The sequence below is a fragment of the Gopherus flavomarginatus genome, chromosome 2 (assembly GCF_025201925.1).
Source record: "Gopherus flavomarginatus isolate rGopFla2 chromosome 2, rGopFla2.mat.asm, whole genome shotgun sequence".
Classification (NCBI taxonomy): domain Eukaryota; kingdom Metazoa; phylum Chordata; order Testudines; family Testudinidae; genus Gopherus; species Gopherus flavomarginatus.
Window position 1 is genome coordinate 264,689,291 of NC_066618.1, and position 27,382 is coordinate 264,716,672.

General features: G+C 40.9%; 1 protein-coding gene across 44 annotated transcripts in view; it reads left to right on the plus strand.

Moving 5' to 3' along the window:
• Positions 1–27,382, plus strand: part of RIMS2 (regulating synaptic membrane exocytosis 2) — an 885,358-nt gene that overhangs the window by 289,653 nt on the left and 568,323 nt on the right. For 8 of the 44 annotated variants that reach the window (XM_050940546.1, XM_050940564.1, XM_050940547.1 and 5 more), the window contains exon 1: positions 26,670–27,208. The exons of the other annotated variants lie outside the window; for them this stretch is intronic. In XM_050940546.1, the coding sequence (XP_050796503.1) occupies positions 27,087–27,208 (122 nt within the window). In that variant the 5' untranslated portion in view covers positions 26,670–27,086. Of the gene's footprint in view, positions 1–26,669; positions 27,209–27,382 lie in introns of those variants that run through there. 44 annotated transcript variants of the gene reach the window in all.

A 27,382-nucleotide genomic window follows, 5' to 3' on the forward strand; every position in this document is an offset into this window, starting at 1 on the left:
TTGGACTGAATTTCCAACGTACTGAACCAAAGCCCTCGTTTACTTCATTTGGAGTTGTGGTCCTAAGCACATTTGACAATGAGGACCAAGGGTTCTCAAGCTGAGCAAAACAAAGACACTCAAACTCAGAGGCTACATTTTAACATTTTTGCCTTAACTTTTCTTGAAGTAGCAGTGAAATATTTTCAGTTCAGATGACTATAGAAATATTATTCAAGAATCTAACTGACAATGCATCATGTACATTTTTCGTATTTATAGTTCATGACATTGGCTATCATGTAAAGAAAGTGGTACTCATATACAGTTTCTGCAATCTGTAGATCTGTTAGTCTGCATCTGTAAGAATGTCTTCTTGTTATGGACACTTTTGACCATAATAAATAAGAAATCAATTGTCAGGTAAACAGAAAAAATGTATTCTAAATGCTGAATTTTCATGAAATTAGCACAAGTATTTAGGCAATTTGAATAGGTAAGTTTGAAATTAAGTCTTAGGCCTGAATTCTGTCCTTGGACAGGGGCACAGAGCTTCCATTAATAATAATAATGCCTATTTTTATAACACTTTTCATCAGTAGATGTCAAAAAGCTTCACCATCTTTTAATATATTTATCGTCACAACACATTATTGTCCCCATTTTACAGATGGGGAAGTGAGGCACAGAGAGGCTAAATAACTGATTACACAGGAAGTCTAGGGCAGAGCAGGAGGTTGAACCCAGACCTTCCACATCTTAGGCCCATGCTGAGCCACTGGACAGTCTTTCCCCTCCCATTGACTTAAGTGCTAGAACAAGAGGAAAAAGTGCACAATATCAGAGGAACACTACCAATGGTCTCAGCATCAAGTTTAAGACTGAATTTGGTGAGACTCTCAAATCTGTTTCTGAGGATTACATTTGGCCCTGTCTCCCTGCTTCTAGTCCATCAATTTACATCCCCTGCTATCTATGCTGCTTTATCCCTACAATTAGTTCAAAAGGAATCCCCTTTTAAGAATTCTGAAATAAAATCGATATCTGTATACAGATTGCTGTTTCAGTACTTCTCTGTCTGCATCTTGTGCTGTCTGTGTCTCAACTCTAAGGTGCCATATGTCTCTAGAGATAATGATGTCAGAACAGCTCTATTAGAATCTCAGCCCCACTTTTAGACATTTCAAGTATATAATAGCGTGGATCTGTTTCCCTATCATCCTTATGGCTACTCCCACAGTTTTTTAATGCTGTCAGTGATCTTCCCTCATGCAAGCTGGGTTTATTAGCTGTCTGAAGCTGGGAGTGGAACGAAAGTAAGTTCAGTTCTGGTCTTGGCTACAGGAAGCAGCAGCAACATGAAGGAAGGAGGAAGACAGAGAAAATCCAGTGCTTAGAGGCACTGGGAGAAACAGTAGCTGGATATTGGTGAAAAAAAGAAAAATCTTTCACCAAGTCATAGCAACACACAGAGAAATTTTAAAAAAATTGACCAGATACCTACTAGTCAGTGAACTAAATCTATTAGCAAGAGGTGGATATGAAAAATGACAAGGGAGATAGAGTCTGTCTGCAAGCTCTAAGTGCAGAGCCCTTGTGAGAAATCCAGCCACCCTTGCTGCTGGTGAGGAATTGTCATTGCTATCAACAATCCTGTCCTTTGATCTTGCTCTGATGGCTTAATTTTTTCTTCTCTCTTGCTAGTCTCTTCTTAGTAGTTTATAAATTGCAGCACCACCTTAGTCTAACTTCTGGAATGGAGAGGGAGCTTTCCATCTCTTCTACCCACTGTAGAGCTAGTGTGCTGTGGGGCCTTGATGTTCTCCGCTACTCTATCCATCTCCTAGCCTCAGTTTTAAGGATCTCCTCCTCAGTGAATAACTGTGTACCTACTTCTGCTGCTACTCATAGTATTCAAGATAGGATCATCAGTAACTGTGACTTTGACATAATTCTGGACAATTTCATTGCTGCCCACCTGTTATATATATCTGCAGTGAAACTAACCAGTCTTGTTAATTTCATGCTGGTGCTGCTGCTGCTTGGCAAAGATATGAGCAGCAGCAGCAGCAATGTTGAGCAGTCAGAAAGACAACTTGCATCAGTTTACATTAGATTAACATATTATCTTCTGAGCAAAAGGAGGGGGATTTTTTTTAAATTAATGCTGAAATTCTGCAGAAATTGATACCATAGGCCCCAGACTGTAAGCAGGGAAAGCTTTCTGTGTGCCACTGACTAGTAGGTAAGTGGAATTTTTAAAGCTTTCATCAGTAAACTAATTTTTTTCCCCAAGTAAAAACCCACTATTGTTGCAATATGGAAAAATAGGCCTATAAATATTGCTGAGTTTTAAAAAAAAATTAAAAAGTGTTTTGAAATGAATTTCAGTAACAAAGAAGTTGAATCTCTACATTAAATGCAAATCTAAATTCTGCTTTAACTATGGAGCCATGACCATCACCACCATAATGAGCAGATCTGTGTTTACAGTTATATTATTTAAGGGAATTTAATTTTTTATTATTTAGTGTGATGGTAATTTTTTTCTGATTACTTAACTGTAACTTAATATCTGGCTTATACTGATTGCCTGAACTTTTTCTTGCCTTATATATTTTTGGATGGAAATTCTTTTTCTAATTATGCATATTGGTTATACTAAAAATAGACTAACAACTAGTGTCTGTCTACTATCTCTCAGTGGCTGAAGAGTAAAACAGAAGTAAATATAATATAAGATCTCTATTCTTGTGCTGTGTAGCTATCAGGAAGACCACAAGTATTCCTGCAAAAAGGCTTTCACTTATAACATGAATGTCTAGAGTAAACATGGTGTTTTTATTCTTAGCATTGAGCAGAATCAACACCATTTGTAGAATTAGTATTGTCCTATGGGAGCACAACTCCAGGAGATTTATGCTGAATTATGGCTTTGACTGTGCTATGACAGAGATCATTTTGAGTATTATCTTGATGGCAGGCTTTATGCTGAGTCAGCTTCTTGAATCAAAGTGCACAATGTTATCAGTGGAAAAAATGTGGCATGGTAATTTATTCTGTATTCTAAGTGGGGGAAAAAAAACCATGGGGATAGAACAAGACATTAGTTTGCAGGTACCAATGCAAAGTAATATAGTTGAGGCAAAATTTGCAGGTGATACAAAATTATGGTCAGGATGCTGACCAGGGCAATCAGGATCACCAGTCAAAGCAGGGTCAAACCTGAGGCTAAGAGTAGCAGAGGAGTTCGTAGTCAAGTTCCAGGCTGGAGTCAATACTAAGGATAGAGTCTGAATCAGCTTTCAGAGTCCAAGTCAGGAGGCAAGATCCAAATCAAGTTGAGGTTAAAGCCAGGAGTTCAGGAGCTGGAATGGTCATGGCAGCTATAGGAGATCCACACTGATGCCCAGACACTTCCTGGAATGCCTCTTGTGTTTATATAGGACGGGGAGCCAATCAGGAGCTATGAGTCTGCTGCCTATCAGACCCCCTTGAGATGTGAATGCCTCTGGTCTGTGTCCACAACTGGTCATGAGTAGTGAAGCATGAACTAGTTATAGATGCTTCTGGGTGGCAGAATGGAGGCATCCACTACCTGGTAGCTCTGTAGGTTCAAGTCTGAGACCTGCTGGGCCTTGCATTTACACAAGTTAGTGAAAGCCAAAGCTGACTGCAAAGAGTTACAAAGGGATATCATTTAAGGTGACTGGGCAGCAAAATGGCAGAAATTAAACAATGATAAATGCAAGGTAAAGCACATTGGAAAACATAGTCCCAACTATACATACAAAATGATGGGGGCTAAATGAACTGTTATCATTCAAGAAACAGATCCTGGAGTCTTTGTGGATAGTTCTCTGAAAACAAACTGAGGATGTTTCTCAGTGTGCAGTGGCAGTCAAAAAAGCTACCAGAATTTTCGGAACTACTGTATTAGGAAAGAGATAGATAATAAGACAGAAAATATCATACTACTACTATATAATCCATGGTACTCCCACACCTTGAATGCTGCCCCATTTCAGAAGTATAAGTTAGAATTGGAAAAGATACAGAGAAGGGCAACAAAAATTATGAGGGGTATGGAACAGCTTCCAGATGAGGAGAGATTAAAATGACTGCGACTGTTCAGCTTGGTAAAGGGGTATGATAGAGAGATATAAAATCATGAATGATGTGGAGAAAATGAAGATGGAAGTGTTATTTACCCCTTCACATAACACAAGAAGCAGGGGTCACCCACTGAAATTTATAAGCAGCAGATTTAAAAGAAATATGGAAGTACTTCTTCACACAATGCACAATCAACCTGTGAAATTTGGTGCCTGGAGATGTTGTGAAGGCCAAAAGTATAAATGGGTTCAAAAAGGAATTAGATAAATTCATGGACAATAGGTCCGTTAATGACTATTAGCCAAGATGGTAAGGGACATAACACCATGCTCTGACTGCTAGAAGTTGGTAGTAGGTAGATAGATTACTGAACAATTGCGCTGTTTTGTTAATTCCTTCTGAAGCATCTGGCACTGGCTACTGTTGGAAGATGGCTACTGGGCTATATCGACCCATTATAGCCATTATAATGTTCTCTCAGGCTCTTTTCCACTGCCTCTTGCAGCAGAATGCAGTCTCTTCCTCTTTCTGCCCACAGCAATTCACTCAGGTACCTCCCATCTGCCTGTAACCCCATCAACAAAGCTGTGACAGCACTTCTGCTTGGTCTCTTTGTGAAACTGTGCATTTTTTGCTAATTAACTGAGAAAAACTGAATTGGATGATGAAAGGCAAATCTGCTGAGATATCTGTTGAACAGTGAGTTTTACCTGCCAAACTTTTTGTTTTGGAATAATTTTGAGGAAACGATTAATTATAGTTTGAAGTGTGGGGCTCCTTGATGTCCAATAAAAATGCAAAATTGGCTACTAAGGCATAAGAGCCTAAGCCTAAATAAAACACAAAAACAATAACAATTTTCTTTCTAGTTTCAAAGAAACTGGGGGACCAGAGAGGGGCCTTGGATCTGAAAGTACTAACCAAGAGCATAAAGCACCTTTCTCTGCAGACACATTAAATTCCCTTAACCCGGTCAGCCATGCCATCAGGTGATTTTCTGACCTTAATTAACTTTGCTGAATCATACCTTTATAATCCAATCCGCCAGAATCATAGGAACTTTTTTAGATTACTATAGGAATCATTACTAATTCAACATCGTTCCATTTAGCCTTTCCACGGCATTGAAAAATTTGCTCTTCAACAAATTTCTGATAATCTTATCTGTCTGAAAAAGAACCCAGGGTATATAGCAGTTTCCATTCTTAGATAATATCCTCATCAGGGAATAGTCTAAACAGAACCGTTACAGTTAACCATACAAACAACCTATAACCTACATCAGCATGTTTTGTGATACATTTCTAGAGAGACAGCCTTAGCCTTTCCTAGTGACTTCCATATATAGGAGTCCAAATATATTCCACATTTGGGAGTATATTTGTGTTGGTTTGTTTGTCTTGGAAGAGATTTACCAAGATCCAAACCACAATTCATCAAGTAAAGGGAACATAAGCCCAATCTATTTGATTTAACTGCTAGGGAGGATGGTCCCTTGCACAGAGATTTTTCACTCGAAAGTATTCTACATGTGCAAACTCAAGAGATTGAACAATCTGACTCTTCTTATGGGGGAAATTGTATCATACCAGGAGAAGAATGGAGGGGAGAGAAATGTAGAATCCCCTTGGCTCATTTAATTAACTTGTACAATGCTCAGAGTACATGTTGAAGATGGTGTAAATACGGAAAAGGAAAAGAGAACTGAAAGAGAAAACCTGGACAGAAAATTATTCCCCCTCTTCCTAACTCAAGTGTTTTCATCCATGTTGTTTCAGAGACTGTATTAATGCAGGAGATTGTACTCTAGAGTCAATCACAAGATCATCATGATAGATGCTATTTGGCAAAGGGTAGAGAACTAGCTTAAACATCAGAACCCTTGTTTAGCATGAGAGAAGTAGCAGGCTCTATGCCCACATTATCTCAGGTGCTTACATTTGGTGATGGACAGGCTACAAGAAACTATACAGAATAAAAAAAATTATAAGAGAAACATTTGGCACAAGGAGTATTCTCTAGACAATAATCTTTTAAAGCATAAATGGTGTGGTATTCAGCATATTGAAACTAGCACTAGCAGCATTTCAACCCTATTCAACAAAGATGCTCTGGATAATATAGAACCACAATGTTGTAGTAATTGATGCACTATCAAAGAATCAGCCTTACCAACTCTCTCATGCTTATCTTCTGACTTGTATAGTTCCTCAAATAATTTAAAAATATGAGAAGAAGAGATACCTCAGTTTTATTAGTAGTTGTTCAGTGGTCCAGGAGGCCATGATTCTCAGAAAGAATCTTGCTGAAAGTGACAAAACTTCTGAAATTTCCCTCAAGTGCAAGCTTGTAGAAATAAGGCTCTATGTGGCATGTGCATGCACTTTCCCTGAGGATTTTTCCCTGAAAGGAAGATTATTTATTTGGAAATTAATATTGTTGAGCATCACCAAGCAACTTGGTGCCTTATATTTATAAAAAAATCAATTATAACACAGTTTGCACCTTTCAGCTTAATAGCCAGCAATGAAACTACCACCACTTCTACTCCACTGAAACAAAAATCTCCAGTATTAGAGGAAAAAAATCTTTCAGAAAGAGAACACTTGCACTATGCTTTAATGCGTGTTAAACTCAGGCTCTGGGGGATCTCCGTAGGGAGTGAGTTCCACAGAGTGCTTTTCAGGAAAGTGCCTGCTCCTATCTGTGAATTGTTTTAACTGCTACAACTGAAGGCAAGAGCAACCATGGGGATCATAACTCCCGTAATGAGCAGGGCCAGTGCTGGGGCAGAGGAGGAGTGCGGGGAGGGCTGCCTACAGCAAGTAAGGGGAGAGGGGCGGCACGCAGGGGAACTCCCCACCCAGCTCACCCCTGCCCCGCCTCCTTCCCAAGCATGCCGTGGCTGCTTCAGTTCTCCTGCCTCCCAGGCTTGCGGCGCCAATTAGCTTAGGCGCTGCAAGCCTGGGAGGCAAGAGAAGTGAAGCAGCAACGGCGTGCTCGGGGTGGAGACGGAGCAGGGGTGAGCTAGGGTGGAGGAGGGGTGCCTCAGGGTGGAGGGTGGGAAGCTGTCGCGGGGGTTCCTTAGGGTGGAGGGGGGAGTTGTCATGGGGGGGGCACCACAGGGCTGAGGGTGGGAGCTACCATGGGGCGAGAGAGCATTGTGACGGGGGAAGGCGCAAGGTGGAAGTTTCGCCTAGGGCGCGAAACATCCTTGCATTGGCCCTGGTAATGAGAGAGGGAGTAAAGCAGTCTCTTACAACTGGATCCCTAAACTTGTTGATGGCCAACTTATATCCATTTGTTCTTGTGTATGTACAGTTTTAGAATGTAACGGATAGCTTGTATTGCAGTAGACGTGAATAATCAGTTCAGTGCATAGAGCATCTGTTATGTGCACTAATAATACTAATATTCCCAGTTCAATGGAAAATAACTATAGCCTCTCAGGTTTCAGAGTAGCAGCCGTGTTAGTCTGTATCTGCAAAAAGAACAGGAGTACTTGTGGCACCTTAGAGACTAACAGATTTATTTGAGCATAAGCTTTCATGCTCAAATAAATTTGTTAGTCTCTAAGGTGCCACAAGTACTCCAGTTCTTTTTGCGGATACAGACTAACACGGCTGCTACTCTGAAACCTGTCATTATGCAAGGCACTGCATTTAGCCATATGGAGTGGTTAGAAGAAGTGGGCTGTAGCCCACGAAAGCTTATGCTCAAATAAATTTGTTAGTCTCTAAGGTGCCACAAGTACTCCTGTTCTTATAGCCTCTCACTTTCATTCAAGAAAAGGTCCACTTCTAATTTGTTCAAGGATTTGCTTGATTCCAAAATCGTCATGCAAAGTTTACCACAGACCACAAGAATCTGTTGATACCCAAATTTCTTTATTTCTGTTCTATGTCTTTCTGAGGTCTGTGAATATATTATAGCAGTGAAAACTTTGAACAATATGTCTCTATATTATTCCCTTTGAAAAATTAAAAATATTTAAATGTAAGATTTTAGCCTGCAAATTGGCACTTGCTAGGCTGTTGCAAATTAATGGCCTGTCATTAACTCTCTTTTTTTTGGTCTTTAAAAAAAAAATTCAGAGCCATGAAAATGTTTACTGAGCTAAACTTCACTGCTAGTCATATATGCATTATAAAATTTGGCTTTGTCTTAATAGAATGAAAGATAGTGAAATTATTTTAGAAATATGAATATGAATTCCCTCCCTATTTTAAAGATAATTTTGAGTTCTATTTTGTAAGTTAAAAACCTGAAAAATTACAATGTTGATTAGATTTCAAATTACAGAGAATCCACCATTGACACTAGTTTAAAGCTGCAAGTCACTCGTGCCCCATGCTGCAGAGGAAGGCAACCCCCCCCTCCCAGGGTCTCTGCCAATTTGACCTAGGAGATTCATTCCTTCCCATCCCCCAATGGGTGGTCAGTTAGACCCTGAGCATGTGAGCAAGACCCACCAGCCAGCACCTGGGAAAGAATTCTCTGTAGTAACTTGAAGCCCTCCCCATCTAGTGACCCATCACCAGCAGTGGGAGATACTTGCTGCTAGCAGTCACAGATCAGCTACATGCCATTGTAGACACTTTCATACAAGCCTCTCCATAAACATATCAAACTGAGTCTTGAAGGTGATTAGGTTTTTTGCCCCCACTGCTCCCCTTAGAAGGCTGTTCTAGAACTTCACTCCTGTGATGGTTAGAAACCTTCGTCTAATTTCAAGCCTAAACTTGTTGATGGCCAGTTTATATCCATTTGTTTTTGTGTCCACATTGGTGCTTAACTTAAATAACCTCTCTCTCTCCCTGATATTTATACCTCTAATGTATTTATAGAGAGCAATCATAACTCCCCTCAGCCTTCTTTTGGTTAGGTTAAAGAAGCCAGTTTTTTTGAGTCTCCTCTCATAAGGTAGGTTTTCCATTCCTTGGATCAAACTAGTAGCTCTTCTCTGCACCCTTTCCAGTTTGAATTAATCTTTCTTAAACATGGAAGACCAGAACTGCACACAGTATTCCAGATGAGGTCTCACTAGTGACTGGTATAATGGTACTAACACTTTCCTATCTCTACTGGAAATACCTCGCCTGATGCATTCTAGGATCGTATTACCTTTGTTCATGGCCACACCCTATTGGCAGCTCATAGTCATCCTGTGATCAACCAGTGCATCCAGGTCTTTCTCCTCCTCTGTCTCTTCCAACTAAGTCCCCATCTTATAGCAAAAATTCTTGTTGTTAGTCCCTAAGCATGACTTTGCACAATAACATTTCATCACATTTCTATTACTCAAGTTTTCAAGGTCGTCCAGATCTTCTTGTATGATGTTCTGGGCTTCCTCCATATTGGCCATACCTCCCAACTTTGTATCATCCGCAAGTTTTATTAGTACACTCCCACTTTTTGTGCCAAGGTTATCAATAAAAATGTTAAATAAGATTGGTCCCAAGACTCATCTCTGAGGAATTCCACTAGCAACCTCTGTCCAGCCTGACAGTTCACTTTTCAGTACGACCCATTGTAGTCTCCCCATTAATCAGTTCCTTATTCACCTTTCAATTCTTATATTAATCGCCATCTTCTCCAATTTAACTAATAATTTCTCATGTATCACATGCCTTAATGAAATCCAGGCAGATTAGATTTACTGCATTTTCTTTGTCTAAAAAAATCAGTTTCCTTCTTAAAGAAGGAGATCAGGTTGGTCAGGCATGAGCTGCCTTTTGTAAAACAATGTTGTATTTTATCTCAATTATCATTTACCTCTATGTCTTTAACTACTTTCTCTTTCAAAATTTGTTCCAAGACCTTGCATACAACTGAGGTCAAACTAACAGCTTGTAGTTTCCCGGTTCACTTTTTCCCCCCTTTCTTAAAAATAGGAACTATATTAACAATTCTCCAGTCATAGGATATGACCCCTGAGTTTACAGATTCATTACAAATCCTAGCTATTGGGCTTGCAATTTCACGTGCTAATTACTTTAATATTCTTGGTTGGAGATTATCCAGGCCCCAGATTTAGTCCCATTAAGATATTTGAGTTTGCCTTCCACCTTGGATGTGGTAATTTCTACTTCTTCTTCGAGTGACATCCCTGTGGGTGCTCCATGCTACTCTAGGTGTTTGTGAGCCCCTGTGTTCATAATTGGAGATTTATGGTAGCAGTGCCTGGCTGAGTCTCACATCCATGGTCCCCGTCTTGCACCATTTCAAGTGGCTAACTAAAGCTAGGCGACCAACTCCCCTGTCAGTTCCTTCTCTACTGTCTTTGGCTATGACTCAGCATTCAGCAGCACTTCAGAGCTTAGTTAGCATAGTACACCCCAGTTAGTTCTCATTTAGTTATAGGTAGTTAACTCTTTTTCATTTTTGTCCCCATTTATTTAAAAAAAACTTATTTGTTTTTCTGACTAGAAGTAGGTTTTCATTGAACGGTTACACCAGGTTCTTCCCTCAAGGGAGGACTAAACTCTCCCCTCCTGGGTATGTCCAGTTCTCCAGGCTTTAAATGTTGCCTCACCAGTAGGCTATCAATCCAAGTGTCTGATGGGCACACTCAGTGTGTCTGCTGCCATGGTGAGACACACGTTCCTCAAGAATGTCCACACTGCCAAAAGCTAACAGCCAGGACCAGGAAAACCAGGGACTTGCAGCAAAGCTGCTCCTAATGGAGAAGTCCCTCAGGCCAGCATCTGAGCCAGAAGCCAGAACTCCCCCTGGACAGAAGTCCCTTATGGCAGCCTCTGACAGAGGCTCTACTTTTAAGGCTCAGACAGCAGGCCACCCTACCATGAAGGTTGCTAAAAAGTTGCCTGCAGCTTCACCGATTTGAGAAATGGCAAAGAAAAGGCATTCCATACACCAGCATGCTCAGTCAGTACTGACCATACTGTCAGTCTCTCCAACTGAGGTAGCAGCACTCTTCAGTACCGTGGGTACCGTGAGAACAAAGGACTCTAAATGAGCCAGCTCTGACACAGGCAGTAAGGGGAAAGTGAAATCCCATGCCTCAGCACCACTGGAGCCAACCAGATAGATTGCACCCAGCAACTCAGTGCAATTGAAAACCATGCTGCCATCTATAGGTGGTATGCTGCAACTGCCATGCATGTCCGTACCAACACAACCTGTGGCACCAAATGCTATGACCTCAATGGCACTGCCACTCTCAGTATCAAATGTACTACAAAAGGATTTGGCAGTCCCCTCAATGCCTGATTCACCTATCCTTAGCACTGATGTTATCCTAACTCGCTCGGTACCGAGTCACCCTTCTACTCCACCTAGCTCAGCCTCCCCTCTTTCAAGTGATGAGGAAGATGTCAATGATGGAGAGATTTATTGCCGCCACTCTTCTCCCACTGCAGTATGGCAGCACATGCCTCATCACACAGAGGCCATTATACTGCACACAAAGAACTCCAGTGGTATGAGTACCCATTGACAACATGGATGGCACATCCTGCTTACTATCACAAAACTCCCAGCCCTCCCATGGAGAGCCCACATCCATCACCTGCACCATCGGTAGTGGGACTGTCTCAGCCCCCTGAGGATGTACCAGCAGAACAGGATGAATGCTCTGACCAGTACCAGGACATTGAACCTACCCTTCACTTTTCTTCATCTTCTCTTGATGACACCATCATGCCCCTTGAATCCGCAGACATGGCAACACAGTCTATAGCTACTGCGATTGGCATGAGGAGAGCTGCTTGGTTGCATCTCTCTGGCTTTTCCAGAGAGGTTCGGTCGATGGTTGAAGATCTTCTGTTCAACAGTCCCAAACTCTTCATGGCCAAGACTGATGAGTCTTTACACACACTGAAGGACTGAAGAGCAACTTTGAAATCCCTGGGTATTTATACCCTTAGGAATAAGAGAAGATAGAGTAACTATTATATCCTACAATGGTTCCGATCCACCCAGCCCAACAGACAATATGAACCGCAGTGTCATAAACAGAAGTCCTCAAGGAGACAACAGCTTCCACCACAAGCTGCCACATCCCACCAACTGTTTTGATGTGTTGGTCGAGAGCCCAAGAACGCCATGTCTTTCAATGCTGGATCTGACTCCAATCTCTCCAATCTTCTCTTACTGCCTTATCCCCTACTACCTAGTCTGGTAGTCCATTACAACAGACAGTTGGGTATTGGAGATAATCAAGGTCGATACTCCATCCCATTTACTTCTACCCCTCCTAGTCCCCCTCCCTCTCTCTCCTTTTTCAGGGACCCCTCTCACGAACATCTACTGCAACAAGAGGTAGACCACCTTATACTTCTAGTTGTAATAGAACTGGTACCACCAAAATACAGAGGGAAGGGCGTCCACTCACATTATTTTTTCACACAAAAAACAACAGGGATGAAGACCCATTCTCGATCTCCAACTTCTCAACAAGTTCATGAAAACCAAACACTTCAAGATGGTCATGCTAGCCACCATAATCCCAGCATTAGAAAGATGAGAATGCTTCTCTGCCCTTGACCTTCAGGATGCATATTTTCATATAATCATCAATCCCTCACTCCGGCCTTTTCTCCAATTTGTAATAGGCCCACATAATTTCTAATACAAGGTCCTTCCTTTTGGCCTATCCACTGCCCCTCAAGTTTTTTTTTTAAGGCACATTTGTGCAGAAAATGGATCATGATATTCCTGTATTTGGAAGATTGTCTGCTTGAAGTACCAACGCAGCAAGCAGCAATAGATGCTACAGAACAGACACTCGCTCTATTTATGAATTTAGGCCTCCAAGTAAATGCACAGAAGTTCACACTAGCACATGTGCAAGAAATAGAGTTCATTGGAGCCTTCCTCAACTCTCTCGAGGTGACGGCCTCTTTACCACAACAGCAATTCCTCATATTGACCAACGTGATTGCAGTACAAATCAGCCCACAATTCACTTGCAGAACATGCCTACAACTACTAAGCCACATGGCTTCTATGACATACATTGTCAAACATGCACGACTCCTTAGGAGGTGCCTTCAAGCCTGGGTCTGCTCAGTTATGTCCCACACAGGCACAATATAAACAAGCACCTCATGGTACCAAACCAGGTAAAGGAGTCCCTTCTCTGGGGGACTCAACCAGACAACATCTGCATTGAAGTGCCTTTCACGCAAACTCCTCCAATGATGACCATCACGACAGATGCATCACTTCTGGATTGGGGAGCGCATCTGCACCCGCACTGTATCCAGGGATGCTGGTTCCCAGTGGAAACTCTTCTGCACATAAATCTCTTAGAACTAAGAGCCATTTGCAGTGCTTGCTCCCACTTCCTACTGATGTTCAAAGGCAAGACCATACAGATCCTCCCGAACAATGTGGCTTGCATATTTTATATAAACAGATAAGGGGGAGCACGATCACATTCTCTTTGTGTAGAAGCCATGAGACTCTGGCAATAGTGCATCAAACACAATATCCACATTACAGCACAATACTTACCTGGTTACCAGAACACTATGGCAGATAAATTAAGCGGGAATTTTTCCCAGGACCACGAGTGGGGAATTCGACACGCACATGCTCTGGAACATTTTCAAACATTGGGCATTCCTGACCATAGATCTGTTCACAACCACACAAAACACCAAATGCCAACAGTTCTGCTCCATGGTGGGGCTTGGTCGCCACTCTCTGGGTGATACCTTCCTTGTGAAGAGGAACGCTCCTCTCCTTTATACATTTCCTGAGTCCTCACTGGCCCTCCATTTGAACCCATGGCGAAATGCTCTTTGTAATATCTTTCTATGACAGTAGCATTCCTCGTGGTGAATACATCTGCCCGATGAGTGGGAGAAGTGGGCGCTCTCATGGCAGACCCTCCATACACAATCTTTTTCAAAGATAAAGTTTCTTTGAGCCCACATCCTAAGTTTTTGCCTGGGATTGTCTCATCATTTCACCTCAATCAACCTATCTACCTTCTGACATTCTACCTTAAGCCCCACCAGGACAGACAACAATCCAGTCTACATACCCTGGATGTACGCAGGGCAATCACCTTTTACAAAGAACAAAAGCATTCCATAAGTCTCCAGAACTGTTCATCTCAATCACTGAATGATCCAAAGGGAACGCCGTACAGAGAGGCTCTCCAAATAGATTGCATACAACTATGTTACTCCCAATCCTACGGGGATTCACACGCATTCCACCAGGGCTTTATCGATCTCTATAGTGTTCCTTAACAATGTCTCCATTGCAGAAATCTGTAAGACTGCAACCTGGGCTTCAGTTCATACATTTACTTAACATTACGCTTTAGAACAACGGGCAACCGCCGATGCCCTGTTTGGACTCGTACGCTCATCTGCTGTGACTTAAACTCTGAAGCTCCCTCCTCCTACCGGAGGGCACTGCTCTGAAGTCACCTAGAGTGGAGCACCCACAGGGACATTATTCAAAGAAGAAGAGAAAGCTGCTTAGCTTGTGCAGTAACATAGGTTCTTCGAGATGTGTCCCCCCATGGGTGCTCCATTACCCTCTCTCCTCTCCTCTAATTCAGAGTTATTGCTGGGCTCTGCAGTAGAGAAGCAACTGAGGGAGGTTGGTCGCCACAGTCCTAGTTAACTGCCTGAAGGGGTGTGAAACGTGGACTGTGCATGTGTGACCCAACCGGGCACTGCTACTGTAAATCTCCAATTATGAGAGCAGGGGCGCACAAACATCTAGACTGCAGTGGAGCACCCACAGAGAACCTACATCTCAAAGAACCTACATTACTGCACAAGGTGAGTAACCTTTTCTTCCATATTCTCTTTCCCATTAGCCATCCTACTACTACCCCTAAGCTCTTCATTAGCCATATTAAAAACTGAGGCAAAGTATTTGTTTAGGTTTTGGTCCATGTCTAGATTATCTTTAATCTCCATTCCGTCTTCAGTGTTTAGCAGTCCCACTTCTTTCCTTCTTTTCTTTTTATTTATATATCTATAGAACCTTTTACTGTTGGTTTTAATTCCTTGCTTGGCTTTTGTTAGTTTTTACTTTATTCCTAATTAAGGATGCATATGATACAGCAGGGGTCGGCAGCCTTTCAGAAGTGCTGTGCCGAGTCTTCATTTATTCACTCTGATTTAAGGTTCCGCGTGCCGGTAATACATTTTAACGTTTTTAGAAGGTCTCTTTCTATAAGTCTATAATATATAACTAAACAATTGTTGTATATAAAGTAAATAAGGTTTTTAGAATGCTTAAGAAGCCTCATTTGAAATTAAATTAAAATGCAGAGCCCCCCTGGACCGTTGACCAGGACCTGGGCAGTGTGAGTGCCACTGAAAATCAGCTCGCGTGCTGCCTTTGGCACTCGTGCCATAGGTTGCCTACCCCTGTGATACAGCATAAGCATAGGACCTCTGGAGTACATATTATGTCATTATTATTAATAATAATTAATCTATAATCACTCATGGAGTCTTTATGATGTATTAGGTTACATGATTTTAAAATATATATCTACTGTGCATGATAAACCATAGCAGCAACTATAACAATAACATTAAAGAAGAAAGAATAAATTATGATTTTTAAAACTCTATCTGTCATTCACTTCCACAAGAGATTTGTTCTTCCTTTTTATTATCTGTCTACCATTCCTGAGCCATATACTCCTTTGGGAAGGGAAAGTGAATTCTGGTCCAATTAGACTTCTGAGTGAAATTCTGCTGAGTTGGGGGTTTATAGGGAGCATGCCACAAAGACCTGCTGATTTCAAACCCCAACCTCTGCCTGTAGATCTCTAACTGTGAGCCATCGATAATCTCTCAGGTGCAGGGAATTACTACAGAGCTACCATGCCTACACTATGACTTTAGCCCTCCTTTTCATGTTTCTGCTCTGTTCCACCAATGTAAATCAGAAGTAACTTTATTTAACTCAGTGGAGTTACATCAGTGTATAACTAGTAAGTAGAGGCAGAATCTGCCCTTTATGGTTCTTTGCTCTCTTTTGAATTGTGTACCTCAACCACTAAATACAGCAGCAGTTTTCTGCTCCAGTACTGCAAGTTAGAAGCCAGGAATCATGTAATTCTTATGAGGGTTAGAGAGAGATGAAAAATAAAGGAGCGAAAGATTATCCATTGTTTTTAATCATAAGTGTTGCGTGACGGTTTGCATTGCTTTTTATTTTATTTGAAAAAGTTTGCCCATGTGTTCCTTCAATTTATATATTAAAGTACTTGAACATTCCATTGAAACATTGATCTAAGGAAGTTTATCTATACCTAATTTTTTTTGTTAAAATATCTTTGAAATAATTATAGTTGCAGGCCTATTTGGTCTGAGGCAACTCATATATTTCTAAATGAAACACCAGCAGATAAAAATTAATACATACCCCATTTGTATAATTGATATTAATATTGAAATAATGTTTAAAGTATATGTTACATTTGTGGTGTTTTTTTATTTAGTTCTTGTATCTCACTCATCTTGGAAAGTGAAACTAGACTGGTAAGGTCAGTTTCTGTTTCTCATGCAGGGCCAGATTAATATCAATAAGAGGACTTCCCATTTGAGTTGAGGCATATTTCCCATTGACTTCTAGTGGGAGCAACATCAGAACCACAATTCTGTTGTTTGGGTTTCCAGCAATGCAGAGAAATGTTAAATAAAATCTGAATTAATTCACATTAAAACAAAACTAATTTAAACATTTCTATTCAAATTAAGTTTTGTAATTCAATCCTTTTTTTTTTCCTTTAAGGAAAACCTAAATTTGGCCATAAACAATGGGTCAGTGAACTTTTGAAATTTGGTGACGGCAAAGTCATGAAGATAATCTCATCTCATAATTATGTCCAATTTAGAGGGCGTTCCCTTCCAAATTGTAACAATTAGGTAAAATCTTATGCTTAAATTGCTTGTTGTCACCTCTATCAACATCAAAAAGCCAGAATGATCAGTAGTTAATCCCCTACCCTTTACCTCTGAGACTGGGACTAGTAATTTGAAAATGAATTATTCAATCTCATCACAAAACTGCAGCACATAATTAGGTATGTTTGGCATTGTTTGCTAAGGAAAACTCCAAGACTGAACTGGAATCTGTTATCCAAAGCTGGCCTCTGGGACTTGTGAAGCCTACATTTAGTGACTTTTTGGGGGAAATGTCAAGGTTAATTTCAGCCTTCATTTAAATAAAAAAAGACATTTGCTTTCCTTTTTTCTGCTGTGAAGATTACATTCCTTGGGCTCAAATACCTCAATCATGGGCTTGTTAAAAAGATCTAGATTAATTTAAATGTACAAAATGTAAACTGATCACTAGGTTAAAAGTTTATCCTTGTATTTTTTCCTAAATATAAATGGATTATTCCTTGTCTCCCTATAATCATCCAGAACTACTTTTGCAGCCTGTGAAACTCAAGACCTTGAGTTCTTTTGGTGTAACCACCAGGCCAGTTCATGGATGCTCCCCAAGCTGCCTCCATTGGCACTAGGCCCTAGTGACTAGGGGAATCAAAATTCTCTCTCTGAAGCCTGCTAACAGCCTTCAGGTGAGCTTCGTTATAGGGCCTGATCCAAAAAATCAAATTAATCAGAGCAATCCTAGATTCAACCTAGTCCATAGCCTGCTGCAGGACAGATTCCAAAACTTATCTACTCTCATCTTACAACTAGATCCAAATCCAGACACCGTGGTGAGAACATACCTTGCCTTTCTCAGACACATAGTCTTCATGATGTCTGATGCATGCAAGGCTGGCTGAGATCACTGTATGCCCCAGTTAGACATCATGTAGATATGGCCCTCTGTGTGCCTCCACTAGTTCTATTATCTCTGAAGTGATAGAAGAACCCCACAAATGCCTGTAGAGGAGTTCCCTTCACATGTTCCTTCCCATCCAAAACTAGGGAGGGAAGCACATATGGATGATCTACATATGCAGAGAAGTGTGAATGTATATCAACCTCTTGGAACTCAGAGCAGTCTGCAAAACCTATAAATCCTTCATCTTCTACTTCAGAGATCAGTCTGTCCAGATAATGACGAACAATACAATGACCATGTTCTACATCCACAAGCAGGTAGGTGGCGACATTCTCCCCACTATGCCAAGAAGCAATTTGGCCAAAGGTTCTCACAACAGATTTTCTGGTGGCCTCAGAGTGTGGCCACCAATTTGCTGGTGGCTCCAGCAAACCCATCTCTCTGTCCCTGCCTCCCGCATCTCTTCAGTGAGAGCCTATCTTGGGGAAAGTGGGTCAGGAACTCACCGTCTGCCTGCAGAGACCCTAGCTCCCTGTGCCCCAGCCTGGTGGGAGCAGGGGAGCTACCCAGGGGAGCACCCTGGTGACCAAGCACCACAGCTGCTTCCACTGACAATAGCTGCCTCTGGCAGCACACAGGCCAACCCCATGCATCTCCAGAAGGCACTGCCTATTACTTCTGAGGAGGCTGCATGGTGCAGGGTACTGATCTCTGCTGGCGGCACGAACACAAACACGAGGGCAGCATATTTCATTGCCCTTGGTAACAGCTATTCAGGAGCAACAGCTTAGTGCTGCAGAACGGGGTTGCTGCTTTGTCCCTCCCTGAATCTCTGCCCAGGCTTTGGAGACTGTCATGCCATAAAAAAATCCACTGGTGGCCGCATATGAGAAATGTTGAATTAGGCTGTGGAACTGGTGCATCAGGCACGAGCTCTCTTTCTCTCTCACTCTCTACGTTTACCTGGTCTGCAGAACAGGGTAGCAGATAATTTGAACAGGCACTTTTCTTCAAACCATGAGTGGAAAATCAAAGACTAAGTCTTCTAAAACATATTTTTGGATGTGGTTATCCTCAAGTGGACCTGTTTGTGACACAAAACACCAAGTGCCAGGGGGAACTTGAGCCCAGACTTCCTGTATAATGCTTTTCTAATTTCATGGACAGGGTGCATACTGTACACCTACATGACAGTCCCATTATTTCCCAGAATGCTGCACAAGATCAGAGCTCTAAAGAAGAGCTCTGTGTAAGCTTGAAAGCTTGTCTCTTTCACCAACAGAAGTTGTTCCAATAAAAGATATTACCTCACCCACCTTGTCTCTATAATATCAGACAAGATTCAGACAAGCTGATTTTGATAGCTCCAGAGTGGCCAAGGCAGTTTTGGTTCCTAAATATCCTGAGCCTCTTGACCTTCCAGCCCAAGACTTTACTTCTACTTCCAGACCTGCTATCACAGAGCAAATGGAAGATCCCACATCCAGATCTGAAGTCCCTCTGACTCACAGTATAGCCGTTGGGTGGATGTCAACTGTAGAGCAAGTCTGCTCTTTTCCAATCTGGGACATTCTGGTCAACAGAAGGAAATACTTTACAAGCAAAACCTGCCTAGTGAAACAGACACAGTTTGCCTGTTGTTGGAGACAGAAGTCTATGCCAGTATTTCTAGACTATTTGCTGGAAAACTTATCACTGAGCTCAGTCAAAGTATATCTGGTGGCTATGTCAGCACACCACCCATCGGCAGAAGGTGAAATAGTTTTTTCTCATCAGACTGATAATATTTTTGAAAGATCTGATCAAGTTATTCCCACCTGTTAAGGAATCAGTCACACCATGGGACCTTAACTTGGTACTCTCAGCTATTATGGGACCTCCATTCAGACTAATGGCAATCTGTTTCTTATTGCATTTGGGATGGATATAAGCCTCACACTGGCACTAAAAGGGTTAACTGGAACTAGCGAGCTCCATTAAGGCACCAGGTTGCCCCTGGAGGGTTAATAAGGCCCAACTGAAGATGAAGCCCAGATGGGGAAGGAACTGTATGGTAAACATAAAGAGGAGGAACCTGGGTGAGAACAGAAAGCTGGATGAAAAGGGGACTGCAGGGAAGAGAGGAAGAACCCTGCAGTCCCTTTCTGTTTGCTAGAAGCTGATGGAATGGCCTATAGAGAGGAATATGTAAAGTAAGCCCAGGGAGGAGTTGTGGGAAAGGACCTAAAAGAAGGCCGAGTTAGGAAGAAATCTAGGCAGGCAGTGAGGATTCTAAGGGAACTGTAACTGCTCGCCACACGGTCCCAGAACCAGAACTCAAAGGGAGGGCCTGGTTTCCCCTACTGGGCACTGGGAAAGGTGGTGTGGAAACACCTTGATGCTAAGACTATCTATTAATCGCAGTTAACTCACAGGATCAACTAAAAAAATTTTAATCAAGATTAAAAAAATTAACTGCAATTAATCGCAGTTTTAATCATACTGTTAAACAATAGAATCCCAATTGAATTTTATTAAATATTTTTGGATGTTTTTCTACATTTTCAAATATATTGACTTCAGTTACAACATAGAATACAGTGTACAGTGCATTATATTATTATTTTTTATTACAAATATTTGCACTGTAAAAATGATAAACAAAACAAATAATATTTTTCAATTCACCTCATACAAGTACCATAGTGCAATCTCTTTGTCGTGAAAGTGTCAATTTCAAATGTAGATTTTTTTTTGTTACAGAACTGCACTCAAAACTGTAAAACTTCAGAGCCTACAAGTCCATTCAGTCCTTATTCCTGTTCAGCCATCCACTAAGACATGCCCCTTCATTCTTAAGCCATCAGAGGACATGCTTCCATGCTGATGACGCTTGCTAAAAAAATGCATTAATTAAATTTGTGACTGAACTCCTTGGGGGAGTTACCCACATTCTGCCATATATTTCATGTTATAGCAGTCTCAGATGATGACCCAGCGCATGTTGTTCATTTTAAGAACACTTTCACTGCAGATTTGACAAAATGCAAAGAAGGTACCAATGTGAGATCTGTAAGGATAGGTACTGCACTCGACCCAAGGGTTTAAGAATCTGAAATGCCTTCCAAAATCTGAGAGGGACAAGTTGTGGAATATTCTTTCAGAAGTCTTAAAAGAGCAGCAGTCTTATGTGGAAACTACAAAATGCGAACCACCAAAAAAGAAAACCAGTCTTCTGCTGGTGGCATCTGACTCAGATAATGAAAATGAAAATGCGTTGGTCTGCTCTGCTTTGGATCGTTATCGAGCAGAACCCGTCATCAGCATGGACACACATATTCTGGAATGGTGATTGACTCATGAAGGGACATATGAATCTTTAGCACATCTGGCACGTAAATATCTTGCGATGCCGGCTAAACAGTGCCATGCAAACGCCTGTTCTCACTTTCAGGTGACATTGTAAAAAAGACATGGGCAGCATTAACTCCTGAAAATTGTAACCAAACTTGTTTGTCTGAGCAATTGGCTGAACAAGAAGTAGGACTGAGTGGACTTGTAGGCTCTAAAGTTTTACATTGTTTTATTTTTGAATGCAGTTATTATTTGTACATAATTCTACATTTTTAAATTCAATGTTCATGATAAAGACTTTGCACTACAATACTTGTAATGAGGTAATTGAAAAATACTATTTCTTTTGTTTTTTTACAGTGCAAATATTTGTAATAAAAATAAATATTAAGTGAGCATCGTACATTTTGTATTCTGTGTTGTAATTAAAATCGATATATTTGAAAATGTAAAACATCCAAAATATTTAAATAAATTGTATTCTATTACTGTGTAACAGCATGATTAATCGCACAATTTTAATCACTTGACACCCATACTTGATGCAAATAGGAGAAAGACTATTAAATTTGGAGCCAGGCCTCCAGGGAGAAAGCCCTGAGAAGTGTTGCTCTGCAAAAGAGTGGGAGGCTAACTTTGCAGAGCCCAGAAAAGAGTGAAGTGTCTACAGATGAATAAGCCTTGGTGAACAGTTATGCTTATTTGAGTTTAATTTATTGGGCTCTTTGTTTACCTCAGAAGGGATGGGATTAAAATGTGACCTGGATGGAGGGCTGAGTTATGACAAGAGGTGACTAACCACAAAAAGACACTCTAACAGGGAGTCAAGCCTTCCAACTCATTGAAGACATCATTCTTGGTGCCTATCACTTCAGAGGAGAGAGATTCAAGCCCTAATGGATGATCCTCCTAAAATGGTCTATCCTGACAAGGTGTCTCTAAGAACTCATCCATAGTTTCTACATGAGGTGGTCACAGAATTCCATCTGAATCAACAAATTCACCTGTGCATTTTCTTTTCCAAGGCACATACTTCCAAGATAGAAGTAATTGTCCACATCTTGGACATCACACATGCTCTGGCATTCTATCTTCAAATACAAAGCAGTTCATGTCTTCACAAAGACTCTTTGTTGCTATAATGGAAAGACTGAAAAACAAGGCAATCTCAGTTCAGAGACTATCAAAATGGATTTCTGGCAGTGTAAGAACTTTCTGAGTTAGCTAAACTAGAACCACCTATTACTTTCAGGGCTAACTCTACCAGAGCTCAAGCAGCTTCAGTGTTGTCATTGAAGAATGAGTCTATCTCGGACATTTGTGTGCCAGACATCTTGGAAGGTCTATTCATACACTTACCAAGCACTACTCTGTTATTCTGCGTTGCAATCCTGATTCTCCTAAGACTCCAAGCACCTACCTCCATTGCACTGGTGTACTGCTTGGGCATGATGCGAATGATTACGTGATTATAAAACATGCCTTTATAGACTCAAGAAGCTCAATTTATTTAGTTTAACAAAGAGAAGGTTAAAAGAGTGACTTACTTACAGTCTATAAGTAAATACATGGGAACAAATATTTAATAGTAGGCTCTTCAGTATAGTGGTGGAAGGTGTATAACACAACTCAATTGCTGAAAGTTGATGCTAGACAAATTCAGACTGGAAATAACATTATTAACCATGAGGGTGATTAACCATTGGAACAGTTTACAGAGGGGTTCTGATGGATTCTCTACTACTGACAATTTTTATATCCAGTTTGGACATTTTTCTAACAATATGCTCTAGGAATTATTTTTGGGAAGTTGTATGGCCTGTGTTATACAGGAGGTCAGACTAGATGATCACCATGGTCCCTTGTGGCCTTGAACTCTATGAATCAGCAGTGTTGGAGTCTTTAGATCCATGACACAGACCTTTACTGCTTGAGTTAATGACATAACTGATAGCAGTATTAGGCTTATGCTTTATGTGGACCAACATTAGAGAAGAATGAAACACATTTTACCTGGAGGTTTCATAGCTATTTATAGATTCATATTTTGCTGACAACAGAGGAATTGTGTGATTCAAGAGTCTTGGGATCCATTTCATGCTGTGAAGGGGAGTGTTATCTAGCAGGCACAGACATTTCTGCCCATTTGTTACAAGTTTTGACCCCTTATGCCCCATCCTCTCCAACTTGTCCCTTTCCCAGTACTGTGTCTTCTGAATCTCTGGCTCCTTGTCCCAGTCCCATTCTCCTCACTTTCTCAGCCCCAGTCTCAGACTTCTAATTCCAGTCCCAGTCTTCTTGCACAGCCAAGTCCTAGCCACCATTTCTGGGCTTGGTGTCTGAGTCCCAATCTCCTCACCCACTCCAAGTCTTTCATTCTTCCCACACTTAGTCTCCTTGCCCAGCCAGTCCTAGTTCCTCCCTCATAGCTCTTCTTCTAATCTGTCTCTCCCTGTCTTTTGTCAGATCTGTTCCCCTTTCCTCTGCCTTCATTTCCCCCCACACTGATTCTTAGTCACAGTCTCCTTGTCCAACCAGTCGCAATCTCCCCCATTGTCCCAGCTTCTCCAATCTCAGTGTTCACCCCCATTCATCTGGCTCCCAGTAACCTCATGTATCCCTCACTGGCTCCCAGCCTTCCTGCCCAATTAGTCTCAGCCTCCCCTCTGCTACCAGTCCCAGTCTCCTTGCCCCACCTGTCTCAGCCCCATTTTATTTTCTCACACATCTTGGTCTCACCTGCCTCTTTGTCCCAATATACTTCCCCACCCCAAAATAGTGTGTGTGCGGTTGTGGTGTTGAGTAGGTGGCTGGGTTGATTTATGTGTGGGTTGTGTTCTATTGGGGGATTTGTGCGGGCAAAGAATGAGGGTGTGTGCTGTGCTGAGGGCCTGTGTGTGTTTGGGGTTATTGTGTATGCTGGTTGTGGTATTATGTGGGTGGAGGGTTGAGCTGGGAGATGTGTGTTGATTTGTGTAGGTGGCATTTTGGCACCTGAGTGTAGCAGTTGGACCAAGTAATCTACCATCTGTTGAGTCTCCCTCATACTACCAATGAACTTGTTGCATGTAAATTGACTGTAGAGTAAGGGTGGTGATGGACTGAGTTACCTCTGATCTCACAATGTTCTCTTGGCATGGTATAGTACATACCTTACTATGTCTGTACACCTCACAAGTGTAATTTATAAGTCAAAATGGCTGAGAACTTAAAAATTGGGTGGTAACAGACCACAAAACCCAGTGATGACTCGACCTGGTGATATTCTGAAGAATAAGAGCTCTAAACCATGCTTGTAGCGCTTCCATGGCCTCACATTCATTCAACAGGCATTTTAGGCTTCAGAGTGACACACAGAGTGACATTCCTAGAATCTTATTATATAGATTAGGGACAAAGGAATAAGAGTAATAAAAAGTATATTTATGTGTGTTTGCATAAATAGACCCAATTACCGACCTCTCTTCTAGTAGCAGTTACAGTAGGGGGGTGATTTTAATAGGTTTTCTTTTACTTTTTTACCGTTAGGAATGGTATTACTTGAATGAGTAGGTATTCTCTACACTTTGAGAAGTTTACTGTTAATTCCTTATGCAAGAGTAAAAATATAACAGGAAATTTTTAAAGTATGTACTACATTTTAATGAGTAGTTCTCAACCTGTTTTACAAAGTAGGATATATATCATTACCTTTACAGATATGAAAACAAAAGCACCGAGAGGCTAATGCCGAAATGTTCATATTTGGGTGCCAACTGTGAGCATTTTGGCTTTGGTGATGTGAGCAAGGTCACCCAGCAGTGTAGTTATGTAGCTGGAATTGGGAATAAAGCAGAGGTCTCCAGACTACCAGTCTTGTACCTTATCACTAGACCACATTGCCTCAGTACTATTAACAGACTGCCACAAGCCTAGTAATTATATGAGGCTTGGGACCACATTTAGCAGGAAGCAGTTATACATCTTGACTGATGCAATGGAATCTTTAGCTGTATATCTTTGTGATGGAATGTAGACAGACTAATTTCAGTGCATTATATAAAAATGTCATTCCCCCCCCCTCATCCGGATTAGCTAATTTCAGGAGTCAAGTTCTCATTCTTTCTCTTACAGTAAAATATCCATAAAGAATGTGCTCTGTGGGAATGTTACTACAGTTGCTCTATATAGCTGTGCTTCAAGCTTGCTTCCTCCATATGTTTCTCAGATATAAACATATTTCAGTGGTGCATGGTATCTTGCTATTACCTGAATTAAAGAAGCTAAAGACTGTTTCTCCCAATATTTTTTAATATGGACTTCAATAATATTTGTCTAGATTTAATTCATAATTTTCTCCATTATGTATTTTGAAAGATTATTTAACATAGGTGTCAGTGGGGAATCCTCTGTATCCCTTTCACAAACTTGGAAATGTTTCCCACTTCCCACCACCACTATCCACCTTCTCCTGTGTTGTGGCTGCCATCCTTCTGGCCTGGGAAGACTGGATAGGGACTCCCTTCTGAGCCCATCAATGCAGCTTTTTAATTTGTTGGAAGGTTGCTTATTTCCTTTTCCTTGAGGGTTAAAATTGCTTTTCATGCTCAGGCTTTAATAATAGCCCTAATTTTATGATCGTTTATTTGAGGATTTTGTAATTAGTTGGTGAGATGTTTAAAGCAGTACATAGACAACAAGAGATTCTAAGGAAAATCTTAACTGATATTCTTCAATTTGGTAGTTGGATTATTGTAATGTTATGCTATAATTTGGCCTAACTGAGCATTGAAAGAAAAAGGAAAAAAATAATTTGCATTCATGGACAGTTATTTGTCAGATTTTAAACAGTGTTCACTGAGCACATTACACTGCAAAATGTAACTGTATTCCATCAAATGAACAGTTCTGTCTTGCTCATTGACTTACTGTACTGCCCACGCACCAAAGCAATAGGTTTCCAAGCCTATAGCCTTCCTTGGGGTTAGACAGGTATGGAATATTTGATGCAATCACTGTCTTGATCACTACTAACATGCTTGATTATGTGCAATAAACTTTGAAAAGGTGCTGAAGGCTTCTTGTTCTGGAGTATATTGTATAGATGAGTGACAATTAATTTTGGATTATTTTTTAAATATCTGTGACAAATCAGTGCCTCAATGCTATATGTATAGAATGTAACTGAACAGTATTACAGAATAGAACTCAGAATAAATTAAAATAGTTGAGATGAATATCCTATTATCTCATGCAAGGTACAGCATAGCTTTTCAAATACAGGAGACAAAAGGCCTATTGTTGCAGTCTCATCACTACATATTATCCTATGAAGAATACAATAGCTGTTTTTAGCATAGTCTGTCTGTCCTGTACAGCTGCCTCCACATTAAAAAAAAAACCTACATATTTGGTCACAGGGTTTGGTCATTTTTACAGGGGAGGGAAAGAGGAGGGGAAGATGCAGAAATCTTCCTCCTCTTAGACAGTAGTAACACTGTGAGGATGCCTTGTCCTCATTTTTATTACTTCTGAGATTTTATTGCTGGCAGCCAGATGTGCTGAAACTCCTGACGACAGCATCTATTCACTGCGTGTTTTTAATAGGCTTAGAGAAATATGAGTAGAGTACATGAAAGCAGCTCAGCTTCACACTTCAGCTGGGAATGCCCAAAAAGCTTACTGCTGTTTAGAATTCTTGCTACAGTCAGGAGAAAGCGGCACGGGTACTAAATCTTCTACGACTGAATTAGAAGAATAATGACTGTACAATTAACTATCAACCCCTGCTCATTTAGACACAGTTTTTACAGAGATCAGGAGAAATATGGAACTTGACTGGCATGTTTGTGTTTGATGGTGTCTGCAAAATAGATGACTTTTAAGATAGGTGCTGAGGAAAAATAAAAAGGAAGGAAAGAAAGAAAATGCAATTTGAGACATTGCGCCAGGTCTGCAATTCTGTTTTATCTCATTTTCATGGGGTTTTCTCATCCCCTCCAAATGTTTTACAAAATGATCTTTTTGGACAAACATTGAACAACATTAGGTAAGTAGAAATAAAGCATTTTTCCTTGAGCATTTCTATGCTTGTGACAACAGTATATCTATATGTATGTTTTCTGGTATCTCTTTAGTTAGACTTCGAAATATTAATATTTTATTGTAGCAGAGAGTCCCCTCCATTGGTAATTTTCATGCTTTATATCAGGATTTAAATGAA